The following is a 15,350-nucleotide window of genomic DNA, read 5'->3' as shown; positions in this document are numbered from 1 at the left end:
CAATTCAATACTCTTAAAAAAAATGTTCCAATTACTCTTAACTGCGGTTGAAGCTGCCAGTTTCATGATCTTGTTTGGTAATTCTTTCTCTTTTGTGGTTCTATGGAAGGTATCGGGCGGTTTGTAAACAATACTCAATCATTCCGTTTGGAAGAGAACAATTTCTTCCGCCTGTTTTGTGTAGTTATTTGCCCGAGTTTTTGATTCCTAACGATTGGGGAAAACGATTGGGAGAAAATTTTGCACCTAAAACGTTTATGAGATTTATGAAAGAGAGTGGATGCGAAAAGATCTATAAAATAGTTTTCGGAGTACTCAATCAAGGCATGGTGGTGATTGGTGATTCGGATTTTTTGAAAGATGTGGCCACTAAAAAGTTAACGATCAAAGGAAATGAATTGAACTCAACAATTCAGGAACTGTTCGGAGGATCAAATGTGTTCACGGAAACAGATTATGAAGTGTGGCATCGTCACAGAAAGATTTTAGAGCCTTCATTCTCGCCATCTTCATTGGCATTAGTGGCACAAGTGACAAGCAATGTTGTTTTAGGTGAACTAATCCCAAGAATTAAGGAAAAGGGGTACCGAAGAGAGGTGGACAAGGATTTTTCTAGCTTAACTCTTGATGTCATCGGTTATGCTGGATTTAATTACTCATTTAATTCATTTTCTAGTCATGACAAGTCCAGTTTGACAGCTCAAACACAAACTCTCTTTCATTTGCTACTATTGTATGAACTATTTCCAAAATTTATCAGAGATCATATTGGAATATTTCCTCACAAGCCAACAAAAGACATTGCTTCACGTTTTACAGATTCCATTCAAAAAATTATTCAGCATAGATCCAGTCATGATGACAAGGAGTACAATGACATTTTATCATTATTACTTCAGGCTAGAGACGAAGGAAAGAAAAATAACGAGAGTGACAGCATGACTGATAAGGAACTCATCTCAAACTGTTTTGTTTTACTTGTTGCAGGACATGAAAGTGAGTATTTACTGTTTTGGTTCATTCTAAATTAGTTCTAAATTTATATCATGAACTAATGTGCTGTTATCAACATAGCTACTGCGAGAACCTTAGGATTTGCTTTATACCTTTTAGCAACAAATAAGGACGCTCAAGAACGGCTTCATAAATTCATCGATCACGACTATCCTGCACTTTATGGAAAGGACACTTTTGATTTTGCAGATTACCAAGCAGGAAGACTCGATTATGTTAAGGCCATTGTAAAGGAAACGTTACGATTGTTTCCAACAGTCATGGTTGCAATTAGAGAGCTTACTCAACCTTACACTTACAAAGGTTATCATTTACCAAAAGGTTTTAGAGTAGCCGCTTCATGGCAATTAATGCATCGAGATGAAAAGTATTGGCCTGAACCAGATGAGTTTATTCCTGAAAGGTTTTTGAAAAAGAAAGAACATGAAGACCACCATGACGACAACACTGAACCTGTCACACCTCAAGAATTCATTGCAACTCCAAAGATGGAAGTGACTTGTTTCAATCCACACATTGTGTTGCATCACAACCCATTTGCGTATGCTCCTTTCGGAATTGGAAATAGGTAAGTATAACTTATTTTATACTTATAATTATCATCAAATATCGCAATCATGATGAATGTTTCGTCTTGCTTTGTTTTGAAATCAGAATTTGCATTGGAAGAAATTTTGCAGAAGTTGAAGCCGTATTTACGCTCGCTCTGTTAGCAAAACATTTCAAATTTTCAATGTCCGAAAATTATCAAATGGAAGTTGACATGTTCATTACTTTGAGACCCAGAGATCCGCTTTATATTAACTTTGAGAAAAAGTAGGAAGTTTTATTTCTGCGTTGACTATTGTAATTTGCATTAAAGAGTATGAAATTTTTTTTTCGATCGTTTTGGGTCATTTTTAGCTTCGGTTGTTGTGCGTTGTTTTTCGTTGTTTGTGCGTTTATGCATTGGTTTATTTGTTGTTTTGCTGCTTTTTAACGTTATCAGAAATAATTGTTGGTCATTATTGTTTGAATCAAGAAGCTCGAAAAGTTCATTCCAAACATTGTTCGCATGTTTTAATTGCATCGCTCGTTTTGTCCACCCATTCTGCTTCATTTAACTGCTGGATAGTTGGTGAACTTGCACTTGGTTGGCTTGTTGAACAAACTACGGACATGCTTGTCTTCTCTTCTGAAGAATTATATCCAATAATAGCTGTAGGTGGAGTTTTTGTGTGGGCTACAGTAGTACTAGGTGAAGGTTTGACAGGTTCTGTGGCTTTTTGTTCTTGTTCTGTGATTGCAGGAGAACTTATTTCAATTTCCAACCGCAGGCCTTAATTGAATAACATAATCATTTCCATCTTCTTCATCTTGTTCAGAATATTCTCCAAGGTAATCATTGTCATCTTGTACTTTCTCTTCTTCAATTTTCTCCATTTGTTGCTTCAACGTTTGCAATATGTGCCTTTTTTTCCTTTTTTTCAGGTTTTAGGATACTCTTTCTAAAAGACTCTAATAATTCTCTTTTGTACATTTTCATCCTGAGTTCCCAAAGGCTTCGATCGTGTTGATTCTCTCCTTCTTCTTTTTGTTCTTCTTTGGCAGTTTCGCAATCGCTTCTTCTTCCGCTTTGTTTTGGATCAAAAAAATGGTTGTTGTTCATTCACGACAACGATTTGCCAATGTTTCAACATCGAACAGAGTATACGTTCTTGGGAAACGTTTGTTTCAGCAAGAAATTAATCTAATAACACTTAGATACAATGCCCTTAAATAAGAGGGAGTTAAAACAAGCAAGCTCATCTCTACAAACAATGCTACGTGAAACATTTGTCGTTGTTAATTGTCGTTCGTCGTTGTTGTTTGCGCTTTTTTCATTTTTAAAACTACGAAAAAAATTTCACACTCTAATGCAAATTACAATATTAAACAAGAATTGAGAGTACCATTGGATTTTCCTGAGCTAGATTCCAAAACCATTTGTTGTTATTTCATAAAAATAGAGAATGCTATTTTCATGTGCCTTCCTCTTTCACACTTACAAGTGTTCTCTTGTCCCTTATCTTTCCTAAAATAGAAGCTTAACAAGAAGGAAGTGTTCCTTTACCTTTACCTAAAAGATGTTACCACTTCACTTTCACCGACTTTAATGGTTATTTTTTTGAATAGCTCTATGGAACACTCTCCTTCATTCAGTACCCTGTCACAATTTCATGAATATAATTGAAACAAGAGAAACCTGCATTCCACCAAATGAAGAGTTGACTTTTCAACAACTCAGAACGACACAAAAAAGAATGAACACCCAACCAACTTCTCCAATAAAACCACACCTCTCCGCACAGTCACAGAATTCTCTCTCCATGAAACCCATCCAATCTCGAAACATTCATTGCAAAGTCATTTACGATTTTGAAGCCAAGGAAAAACAAGAACTTTCTGTTCAATGTGGTGAATTAGTCGAAGTGGTGAAACGCTACAAAGATGGATGGAGTTGGTGCATTGTGATGCGAGAGGAAGGTGAGAGTTATGGACTCATTCCAACGGCGTATTTGCATGAAGTGCAACCACACCAGCCTTCTTCTTCTTCTTCTGAGAGTGGTGGTTTTGACTCTATTCATTCGCATCCAGTGCTTCATAGTATTGCGAAAATCATTCAAGAAGAAAATGTTTCCTTATCAACCGCACCAACGTTGAGTGACATGAAGGATGAATGTTCTGAAACGAACACAATGATGAATTCACAAGCTCATCCATCTGGAAACACACAAATTGTGTTCGTCGATGAGGATGGAATGGTTTCCAATGTATTGACTTTTGGAAACATGATGAATGAACATGAATCCGATGTCGACACTTGCACAACCACAAACAACAACAACAACCCTCACTCCTGTATCAGCAGCAGCACCACTACCACCTTCAATTCAAACCCAAAGAAAGAGAAAACCAAGTTCCTGAAACGATTGGGATCTTTCTTTCAGAAACCTGCTTCGAATGGAAAGAAGAGCAACACTCTCTCGGAAGATCCTAATGATAACAACAACAACAATAGCGAATACGATGAATCAAATAAGAAGAAGAATAAGACGACCAATGCTTCAAAAACCTTAAAACCTCATCGTTCCATGTTGAATTTAAAGAAACAATTCAGTACTTTACGAATTCGTTCATCGAAAGAAGCTCCAACGACTACTTCTTCTCATGAAACCCAACAACAACATCCGAATCAGCACTCAGAGACTCTACATGAAAAAGCCTTCACTCTGCAACCTCAAAAACGAGCAGTACCTTCTTCACGCATCTCTCCATTGGAAATCAAAACAAGTATTGAGCTCATGACTCAATTAAAACAACAACAAGAACAACAACAGAATCTTCATCATCATGGTAATTCTTTGAGTATTCTATCTTCGGAGAGTTTATTCCCCATGAAAGCTTTGCAAACAACAGCGAAAAATAGTAACGCTAAACGAAGGTCGCAAGACTCGACGAATAGTACAAATTCATCCCCTAACAACCATCATCAGAGTTCGTTCCGAGACTCGATTTCGTTTAACCTCTTTTCAAAACATCGAAGATCAAGAAAAAAGAACGCCATTCCGACGGATCGTGCTGTTGAAATATTGTTGAATAATTTGGATTGTTTTAAGAGGAGAAGGCAATTTCGTTTGTATATCAAGAAAGATGAAACATTGAAAAAACAAAGAAGAAGACTAGAGTTAATCAAGGAAACCATTGAAACGGAGAGAACTTATGTAAATTTACTCAAGACGTTTATTGAAGTGTTCTACTATCCAATTATTAATGATTCAGGATATGCCAAAGGCGTTCTTCGAAAGGAAACAACGACCACACTCTTCAGTAATATTGAGCAAATTTATCAAATTAATCATACCTTGTTGAATGATTGGGAGCGAGAATTTCAGCTACATTATCCCTTCATTCAAATAGGATCTGCCTTCTCACAAATTTGTCCATTTCTAAAAGCGTACACTATTTACATTAATAATTTTGATAAGGCACAAGAAACCTTTGAGAAGTTGAGAGATAAGGATAAAAAATTTAAGGAATATCTTCAAGAGTGTTATAGGAATAAGCAAACAAAAGGACATCAACTTGGTGGCTTTCTTATTTTACCTGTACAGAGAATTCCGAGATACAAGATGTTGATTCAAGAAATATTGCATTTGACATCACAAGATCATGTGGAGTATGAAATTCTAAAGAAATGCAGTATTGAGATTGAGTCCATTGCTTCATATGTAAATGATGAAAAGAAGAAGGTAGAACAAAACCAAGTCGTGTTTGAGGTTCAAAATCTCGTTCAAAAACACTATAATTCATTCATTCAGCCCAATCGGAAATTTGTAAGACGAGGAACCATGCGAGTTCGAGCAATAACACATCATATTGAACAGCAGCTCATGGATGGAAGATCTTCAAAATCGATTCGGCCAGTTTCACTTATCGACATTATGAACTCGATGGTGTGCAAGGAAGCAAAATTTGACATATTCCTTTTCACAGACGTGTTGGTATTAATTGAAAGAGACAAAAGCAAAAACAACCACTCATCTCAAATCATGAATCCAGACAGTTTACACTTCATTTTCTTGCAGTTTGTAGACTGTAGAGATTTTACCAAGTACTCACCAAGCCAATCACAAAGACAGTTTATTGATTCTCCGAATGCTCTGTTATCCAATCACAACCAAAAGAGAAGTAGTATTCATCTCAAAGACAACACCATCACACGAGTTGAATACGAAGATTGCACATTCACATTAGAAGCCTTAATCAAATCTGTCAAGACAGAGTATACCTTTCATTGTACCACTGTGGATGACAAGATGAGTTGGATGAGCAGTATTAAGGACTGTCTTGAAAATATCAGTCGTTCCAATATTTCCAAGGGAATCGATCAAGACATGTTTATCGTTGGTAAGGAAAGAGCTTCCCTCAACCGAATCGCTAAATACAAGTTGGAAGAGCATCAGAAATTGGAAAAGAGTAATCTTATGAAAATTTCTTATTTAACACAGCTGGACCAACATCTCACCAAGAAAAAACAGCAACTCGCCAAGCTTCAGAAAGAAATTAGCATTTACGAGATGGACAAGGAACAAGTGCTTTCTGATGTGAAATGTGTGACAGAGAAGAAAAATAAGATACGAGAGGACTTGAAATCATACTACGCATCCATTCAAGAAAAGGACCTTGCCTGTATGAAGCTCTTGAATGAAGACCATGCGTTTAAATTAGTGTTTGATGATGTTCCATCCGTGGATATTCAAGCAGCTTATTCCTACATGACCAAAACAAAAGATTCCACACGTAGAAAGACAAGTGGAGATGTTACATTGAATCCATCAAATGATGAAAGCTCGGACTCTCCTTAATCAAATGGAGTCTATATATCAAACAGAACGCCCTGTAGAGTAGTTGTATCTATCAGGTATCAGGAATTGGCACATCAAACAGATTCCTTTTATATATAGAGATAGATCATGGAAGAAGTCAATTTTTCATCTTCTTCACTACTCGAAGCTTGGATATGATTGTCACTTTCATCTTGTGGATCATTTGGGACTGGAACTACAATGGTTATGCCATGAAGGTTATCATCGTCGGTCATGAGGCTTTCTTCTTCATGTGAAATTTTGTGAAATGGGAGACAAGGAAGGATTTATTTATCGATTGTGGCCTTCCATTGAATCTCATCGACATCAACCTCATATTGCGGTATGGGATTTGGTTTCCTTTTTACCAAATGATGGATTTCACATTTACATGGATTCTGAGTTGGGACATTACAAAACAGCAACACTTTTAAATGAAAATTCCTTCAAATTTATCATGAAATGCAACTCTTCGAGTTTGGAAGGGGGATGTAAAGAAAAGCTGAAGGAAACAAAGTTGTCAGAAGGTTCTTACACTTCATTGACAGATGGCCAAATTGTGGCGATCACTTACAAAATGTCGACGGAGTCTCGAGTGAATTTTCTAACGAATGAAACTTCACTCGATCCAGAGCAAGTTGAAGGAAACCAAATTCCAAAAGTCATTGATCTCTTTGACAAGAGGCTAGTGTATGCCAACGAAAGTGATCAATATTCGCTTTTGTACAGTGAGTACAGTCCACTAAAGTTGACCAACTTGACACAAGCAATATGGATGGGAATATTTAAGATAATCCTTTCCAATGCTCATATTTATGCTATTGTCATGTTTCAAAACAGAAAATGACCTTCAATTCATTCATGATGGAAGTGTCAATCCAAATGGCACGAAAGGGAGGAGCGAATCTTGATGAATATGGACATTTGCTCACAGCACCTCATTCACCTCAATATGTCCATGATCGCCACGGTCATGCCTGTTCTCATTGTGTCAACAGAATCACACATTACAAATGTAGTGGCTGTGGGCAATGGATATGTCAACATTGTCAAGGAAGTGGCTGCTCTCATGAGAAATAATAAGTTAATGTTTAATTTACAACGCGCAATAGTGTAACATGCTCTTTCAAAATTGTTATGCTAACACAGATTTCAGTCTTGCAACGACAACAGTTATGTTGTCATTACTACCTTTCTTATTGTATGCATAATCTCTTAATTTCAAACTTGCAGCTACTGGATCCAATTCATTCCTAATCTCATCAATTGCCTCTTGTTCAGAAACGAAATCAAAAATACCGTCACAAGCTACAATAACAAACTCATCCTTATCACAAAGTCTAATTGCTTGAGTATGTGGATCTGAAATGACACCAGGTTGGAATGTTTTGTCACCAATCGATCTTGAGACAGCCAAACATGCACTGATACGATTGTTAATGATGGATTTTCCAGCATCTCTAACACGTCTTCTTTCGTCAGAATCAGTGGGTCTATGGTCTACCGTTAGAACAATTGGCTTACCATCTCTGCAAAGTACCACCTTCGAATCTCCTACATTTCCTACAAATAAAAATCTTGAGTCAATCGTTGGAATATAAACCAATGTAGCTGTTGTACCATCTATGCTGTTTTTTTCACAAACAGCTTCATTGGTCTCTAAAAATGATTCTCTTATTAATAAATGCATTGCATCTACTGGTGACAAAGACAAAATATCGAAATATTCAACAGCTTGCTCCTCAGAAAGAGTTTGTTGTAATTCTTTCTCCTTTAAGTGTTGTAGAAGCTTTGAGGTTAAACTTTTTGCCTCTTGCTTTAATGCTTCTCTACCGGGTGCTGATTCATAATATCTCGAAAGTAAATTTTCATATTTTGTTAATTTTTCCAAGAAAATAGTATGTAAAATAGTAGAAGCATGCTTTGATGCTAAGGAACCTCCATGACCATCAAAAACTCCAATAAATGTTTCATGACGTGTTCCTTCACTTGTTTCAAATTTTCTAAAAGAAACATCACAATGTAGTGCATCTTCCATAGATGGTCTTGACCCTTGGAACTCACAATAACCAACTTTCAACCAATCATTCTCTTCTGGAGCTGTCGATTGTGTGTCGTGCTGTGACAAACACAATATTTAACACAAATTACTCTTCTAGAATGTCAAGAAATTACTTACTCTTGTTGATGCTCTTGGATTTGCTCGTTTCCTATTTTTGTTTCTCTCTTGAGCTAATTTCAATAAAGCTTCTTCATCATTGACAACATCCAAAACTGTTGATTTTTTATCATCAGTTGCTTCTTTCAATGAGTCCTGAGCCACAGAACTGTTTTCTTCTGTGGAATGACCATTTGGAGTTATAATACTAGGTGATGACGTCACAGCTTTCGTTTCTGGCTCTGTAGAACTTGAAGGAAAAGCAGGAGGAGTACCTCTAATAATCGGTGCTCGACCTCTTCTTGAAGAAGACATTATTCTTGAGGTTTCAGGGGAAGATTTGTTGGTTTGATCGTTGTCATCTGATTTTGTGGAAGGACTTTTCTCTGATGTACTGCTGGGCGTTGTGGTGATGGTTGATGTTGTTGGTGTTGATGGTGTGGAGGGCTCAGCAGATGATAAAGAAGAAGACATTGAAGATTCGTCTCTCGTAGTCTCATATCTGTGATTTGTGTGATCCGATGATAATGACAATGAATGAGTAGCAGCTCCTGAGGCAGCTCTTCCCAGAACGACAGCCTTCTCATCATCATCCATCAAACCGTCCACAACCACTGTTCCTTCTTCTCCTTCTTCGGAAGAAGAGGAATCATCCTCATATTCATCCTGATGTGTGTTCTCTTCTTCTTCTTCTTCTTCGTCTATCATGGAATCCAGTAGATGATACCCAACCGGTTGTCCTCGATGGGCGTTACCAGAAGAAGACGACGACGACAGTGATGGCAGTGCCGCTGAATTTCGATGATGACTCATTTTTTAATGAGAAGTTGAGACTTGAGAGGATATTCAAAAAGAGAGACTTTTTTTTTGACGGGCGCGATGAGAGTAGTTGCAACAAGATCGTCCTTACTACTGCTACTCTCTCACTCTCCCTCTTACAACAGGTGGTGGTGGTGGTGGTGGTCTTCAACAAATATGTGGTGGGTCATGATAGGAAAGGCAACCTTGTTGAAGGGTAATTAATATATTAGAGAGAGAGAACTGAATTCTTCTTATGAAAAAATGGCGCCCAAGTCGTCCATGATGAGAAGACTGAATGATGATTCGCCAAGTAGAATTCTACTTCAGAGAGGAGGAGTGAGTGCTGCTGCTGCTTCTCCAACCACCACCACCACTTCCTCCTCCGCCACCACCACCACCACCACCACCTCGGAAACACAACGTGTGTTGTTGCAAAAGAGTACAACACCTCCTCCTCCCACAGTTTTGAAAAGAATTTCATCGTCCAGCAGGAAATCATCAGCGATGATGATGGAAGAAGGATCAAAGAGAAAGAGATCATCATCTGGGAGTAGACAACCACCATCACCTTCAATGGATAAAACACCTCCTCCTACTACTCTTATTCCATCACGACAAAGATCTTCACGCAAGAATGTGCCTACTCGACGAGAACAGGATGATTCATCCAATTCCGATCCATACCACCATCACTCATCGAGTGAAGAGTTTGAGGAATCTCTTCTTGTTTCTGAAAGGAGAAAAAAGCTCAGGACATTACCAACATTTGATGAAGGTACTGCCACCAATTCTTCAAACGATGGTGATCTTCTCATCATGAATGATCTTGGACAAAACGTAAGCAAAAGAAGAAGAGAAAAACGAGCGCAATTAATGACCATCGAAGAATCAGAAAAAGCAGGCACACCAAAGCATCAAGAATTCTTGTCTGATACAAAAGAGTCTGTGCAGCAGTCAGTGAAAAAAGCATCCCTTATAATTAGAGGACGATCCAGAAGGTTGAAGAACTTTAAGGATTCTCAAAACGAGCTTGTGAAACAGGTGAAAATGTCCTTATCCATTCAATCGTTTTGCACAGCACCAGCTCAATAATGTGTCTTTGACTCACTACGAATGAATCAGCACAAAAAAGAATGACATAAGGACAAATTGAATCGAAATTCACCAACTCTAAAGACCAAGTTGGTGGTATTGGATCTCGCTACCCATTGACTGTTGTTGTTGACAGTGACCACAACAGAAAAAAATGGAAACACCGAATGTCATTGAGACACATTCTTCTTCTTCATCGGAACGACCAATGACGATTACTGGAGCCACGAATGAAAAATCGACTCTATCATCACAGTCTCACTTTTATCAATTAAATGAATCTCCACATTCTTCCGAACAATTAACTAGTCATGTCAGTGTAAATAATAGAAGAGTTCGCTTTTCCGATTCTTCTCATGCATCCAATTCGCAAGTTATTGGAAATATTAGTAAGGCGCTCAGCAATAGTGGTATTCACAAGGTGAGTTTCCAAAGATGCACATCTCTAACACTGCAGATCTCAATAGGCTGTGAAAGATTCAAATCTCTCTGCAACTAATATTGCAAATTACGAATCCCGAAAGAAAATGAAGAATATTTGGCGAAGCAGACTGAAAGGAATTATATTGGATTTGGAAGTGTTTCAAACCGTTTTATCAATATTATCTGCTGTGTTTTTCATCATTTCATCATATATTCAAATTGACGTTGATGGAAGATTACTGGCTTTGGTTGTTTGCGATTTAATATTTTCTTGTTTTTTTATTGCACTTTTCATTATTAATTTTCTTCTCGCCAAGAACAAGTATGTTTATCATGTAATAGTTGTTATTGAGATTATCCAATTCAACATTGATGTGTTTGTTTAATTCCAGAATTTTGTTCTTTGTAACACCACTCTCTATTTTGGACTATGTGACTGTCATTCCATCATTAACCATTACTGTCATTTCATTTACTCAAGATTCATTTAACAGCCAATCTTATGCATTTGTAGGGTTATTAAGAGTACTGAGATTGTTGCGGTTAATTCCAATCACTAACAAAATTTCATCTAAAGGAGAAATCAATTCTGTTCTTGCCAAAGTTATTGAACTTGCCTTAACTGTAGCTTGTTTTCTTGTGATATTTTCAGGACTATTCCAATGGTTAGAAAATTATTTTGGAGATCGAGTGATCTATTTTCACGATGCCCTATATTTTATTGCCATCACTCTTGTCACAATTGGCTATGGTGATATTGTAAGTAACTAATGACTTTGAATTGATTATTCGATGGTCTTATCTCTTATATTCAGTCTCCATCAAATGTTGCCTCTAGATATGCAGTAATTTTATTTTTTTTGATTGGTGTCACAATCATTCCCATCCAAATTTCTCAAATTTACGAAATTGTGACAAGCGAAAAAAGTATATTTAAGGTGAAGAACTTTACTCTTAAAAATCATACCATAGTGAGTGGAAGTTGCAGAATTGACGAAGCTATTGATTTTGTTAAGGAATGTTTTCAAAAAAGAAAGAAGAGAATCAAAAGAGTGATTCGTAAGTATGATTTGCCTCTTCTGCTAAATATTTTATACATAATGCATTGAAGTGGTATTTAAAAACGAGGATTTTTGCAAACACCTACTAGAGAGTTTGAAAAAAACACCCTTCCGAAGCAAGATTTACGTTTATTGTGGAGACATTATGGATTTCGAAACCATGAACCTTTTAAAAGTTCCACAAGCTCAAAACGTGTTCCTGTTAAATAGCCCAAAAATTGGAAATGCAAGAAAACAAGACACATCCATCATCATGACCACTATCGCATTAAGAAATTTCAACAAAAACTTGAAAGTTTATGCCCAAATTAATTTAATGGAATCTAGACCATATTTAATTCGAGCAGGTGCCAAGGTAATCATTTGCAATGAAATTTTGTGTACAAAAATTCTTTCTGCATCTGTGTCATCCACTGGCTTTAATACCTTCTTATTTAACTTACTCAGTGGAGTAGAGATTACAGTGTTTTCTAAGAATCTTCCAACATCAGTTCAGTCACTGAATTTTCAAAGCTCAATTAATCTCATGATGGCTCTCGCTGCAACGAAAGATGATTTTCTCGATGATGAGAGTAAATGGATCGCTGAGTATGCAGAAGGATTGAATTGTGAAGTGTTCAGAGTCAAATTTAGTCCAGCATTCAGCAATAATCTTTTTATTGATGCTGCAAAATTGTTGTTAACTAAATTGGAAGTGGTTGTGTTTGCTCTCGAAGATATTAATGGAATCATCTTGATCAATCCATCTCGATACTTGATTAAGGAAGGAGACAAATGTTTTTGCCTTGCCAAGAGTTTCAAACACGCTCAAGAAATTGAAAATTATCAGCACACAGAAAACGAAATTAACACTCATGCAAAAAAGTTAAAGTCTGCTAAACCATTTGTATACGCTAAAACACCAATCGATGACTTTGGAGATGATTTTCTAGATGCCAATTATATAGAATATACCACAAAAGAGCAAATGAAATTTGAAGACAGTTCTCAAAGCGAAAAAGAAGTCAAGAAAATTTCAGAGAAACAAATTGACAAACAACACCGAAAACAACTTGAACGAAAGTCACGAAATCTAATGTCATCACTTAAAAAAGATGTCAAAAGAGCTGGAAGCAGTTCTGAACCTAAAATAGTGGATGTTTTATTATTGAGAAAAGATGAAGACGTTCCAGATGATGAAGTCAGAAACGCACATTTAGAACTTCTATTGAAGATTTTGTCACCAGAAGCATATTTCTTGGAAAAGAGACAATATTTAAAAAAAATTAGAGAAACACTTTCAAAAGAGGAAAGTCGAATTGAAGAACAGAGATTCTTTTCAAATATTATTAATAACTACAATTTGGTACAAATACCAAGGTCAAAGGAAGAGTTTCTCATCACGAGTTATCGAGTTCCGTTTCTTATTAAGGATCACATTTTAATATTAGGTGAATTTCAACAGCCAGCAATGATATGCTCGTTAATTCGATCGTTTCATAGAAAGAATAGACTCACACCAATTGTTTTCATGTCACATTTGGTTGACAAATATTTCCATTATCTCTATGATCGATTGAAACACTTTTCAAATATTTATTTCATTCAGGGAAATCCAATGAAAAGCTTTGAATTAAGAAGAGCTGGATATCAATATGCAATAACCATACTTTACTTTACACAGGATGAAAAAATTATTAATTTAAATGATCATACCTTATCAGAAGAAAAAGATGAACAAGAAACAGAATATTCCATTGATTCAGAAGCTATCAAATTGGCATTAGGAATTGAAGCTACAGAAGGAAACAAATGTTTTTTATTGGAGCTTGCGAATCGATCCAATTTGAAATTCATTCCTCATGAAGGTGTTGGAACATTTGAGAAAATTAGATCTCTTCAAGAAAAAGGAGTTGTAGAGCATAATTTAGATGATATTGATTTATTTTGCTTATTTTCTGATCTTCACATCTCGAGCAGAATATTTCCTTCTTCTTCATTCCTGAGTCGATTGTTAGCTCAATCCTTTCACAACAAGAGAATTGTGGATTTAATTGAACAATTGTGTGCCGATGAATTTTTGGCAGGTGACAATCAATCTGTGATCTTTGAAGTTCCAATACCTTCTACATTTGTTTCACTTTCTGTCTATGATTTAGGTAGGTTGATGAGTGATGTTGAACATTTTCAAAATGATTAATGATTATTATTCATTCTAGTAACTTCATGTTTTGAGAATGATCTCATTCTTCTCGCTCTTAGTCGAGTGAAATTGTCATCAGATTTGAATAGTATTCATCATTCCCATCTCAATAGATACATTTACACAAATCCTTCACTTTCTACTGTTTTACGATCCTCTGACGTTCTTTTCTTGTGTGGACATCGAAAAGATTTCCATAATTTGTTAAAAGATGAGAAATGCAAAGATATTGACCTTTCGAACAAGTCGACTCATCATAAGGATGAAACAAAAACGTCACAACCACTTCAGGAAGATCAAGTGGTTGTAGAAATTAATTTAGAAGAATTGGATGTTAAGAACTTGCAACAAAAGAGTTGTGGAACACCACCACTCGTGTCTTCTCCAACTCTTGAAGAGAATTCTCCTCAAGAAAGTTCTCCATCATCAACTCATCATCATTCTGACGGATTGACACATTCTGCATCACTTCCAAATTCAAATCCAACTATTGTAATCGAGTCAACGAATGAGAGAAAGCAACCTCATATTCCTCCTCTTCGACTTGTAAATTCTCAACAAGGTGACGACGATGAAGAAGAAGAACAAATGCCACGAATGAGTTTTGATCAATTATTGAAAGTTCATACTGCGAGAAAGATTTAATCATGAATTTACAAATTCAATTTCAAATGTGAAAGTAAATTGGAAATCGATCCTCCCAAAAAATACCAACAGAACAAGGATGATAGCAACGTGTGATTCATTTTTTTTCCTTGTTCTGATCCAAAGACCTTCAGATCAAATTAGAAAACTTGACAGTGCTGGAAATTACACAAAATTCGAAGGTATCACCATTGTCATGCCTCTATTAAATGACCTTTCTCCACTCTTTAGAGACCTTCAAAAAGTAGTTCCGAACGCCTTCCATTCCTTGCTGTAACTCTCTGGAATTGCATGCACAAGTAAATTTACGAACTGTGAAATGTACAATGAATTTTTAGACAAGTTCATTCCTTTATTGCATCAATTACAGCAAGAAATGAACACTCAACAAGTGGATCGAATCAATTACATTCCTAATAAGGTAACAGAAAAAAAACTTTTACCAACTCACTGCGTACTTTCAAATTGCCGATGTCCAATCCAAAGAGTTGATTGACAAGTTTTCTCAGCTCGGAAAGCAATATTTGGGTGATACATTTGTGTACAGCGAACCTCACATGAGCTTGGCTTACCGAATTGCAAAAGGT

General features: G+C 36.4%; 6 protein-coding genes across 6 annotated transcripts; 5 read left to right on the top strand and 1 right to left on the bottom strand.

Moving 5' to 3' along the window:
• Positions 1–326: 326 nt before the first annotated feature.
• Positions 327–1,834, top strand: FDP41_009064 (uncharacterized protein; the record flags this gene model as incomplete). The annotated part of the gene is made up of 3 exons (XM_044712984.1): positions 327–996; positions 1,075–1,582; positions 1,669–1,834. The coding sequence occupies 3 exons, from the start codon at positions 327–329 to the stop codon at positions 1,832–1,834; spliced, it is 1,344 nt and encodes a 447-aa protein (XP_044557529.1).
• A 1,462-nt stretch (positions 1,835–3,296) lies between these two features.
• On the top strand, positions 3,297–6,401 carry FDP41_009063 (uncharacterized protein; the record flags this gene model as incomplete). The annotated part of the gene is made up of 1 exon (XM_044712983.1): positions 3,297–6,401. One exon carries the CDS (start codon positions 3,297–3,299, stop codon positions 6,399–6,401), a length of 3,105 nt encoding a protein of 1,034 aa, XP_044557528.1.
• A 268-nt stretch (positions 6,402–6,669) lies between these two features.
• Positions 6,670–7,248, top strand: FDP41_009062 (uncharacterized protein; the record flags this gene model as incomplete). The annotated part of the gene is made up of 1 exon (XM_044712982.1): positions 6,670–7,248. The coding sequence occupies one exon, from the start codon at positions 6,670–6,672 to the stop codon at positions 7,246–7,248; it is 579 nt and encodes a 192-aa protein (XP_044557527.1).
• A 288-nt stretch (positions 7,249–7,536) lies between these two features.
• On the bottom strand, positions 7,537–9,372 carry FDP41_009061 (uncharacterized protein; the record flags this gene model as incomplete). Its single annotated transcript, XM_044712981.1, has 2 exons — positions 7,537–8,520; positions 8,581–9,372. 2 exons carry the CDS (start codon positions 9,370–9,372, stop codon positions 7,537–7,539), a joined length of 1,776 nt encoding a protein of 591 aa, XP_044557526.1.
• Positions 9,373–9,621: 249 nt separating this feature from the next.
• FDP41_009060 (uncharacterized protein) lies at positions 9,622–10,452 on the top strand (the record flags this gene model as incomplete). Its single annotated transcript, XM_044712980.1, has 1 exon — positions 9,622–10,452. One exon carries the CDS (start codon positions 9,622–9,624, stop codon positions 10,450–10,452), a length of 831 nt encoding a protein of 276 aa, XP_044557525.1.
• A 154-nt stretch (positions 10,453–10,606) lies between these two features.
• On the top strand, positions 10,607–14,763 carry FDP41_009059 (uncharacterized protein; the record flags this gene model as incomplete). Its single annotated transcript, XM_044712978.1, has 6 exons — positions 10,607–10,873; positions 10,920–11,197; positions 11,268–11,634; positions 11,691–11,934; positions 11,987–14,074; positions 14,135–14,763. The coding sequence occupies 6 exons, from the start codon at positions 10,607–10,609 to the stop codon at positions 14,761–14,763; spliced, it is 3,873 nt and encodes a 1,290-aa protein (XP_044557524.1).
• Between the last annotated feature and the right edge of the window lie 587 nt (positions 14,764–15,350).

The sequence above is a fragment of the Naegleria fowleri genome (genome assembly GCF_008403515.1).
Source record: "Naegleria fowleri strain ATCC 30894 chromosome Unknown tig66, whole genome shotgun sequence".
NCBI classification, from domain to species: Eukaryota; Heterolobosea; class Eutetramitea; order Acrasida; family Naegleriidae; genus Naegleria; species Naegleria fowleri.
Note: the sequence above shows the minus strand (reverse complement) of the source record. Positions and strands in the feature narration are given on the sequence as shown.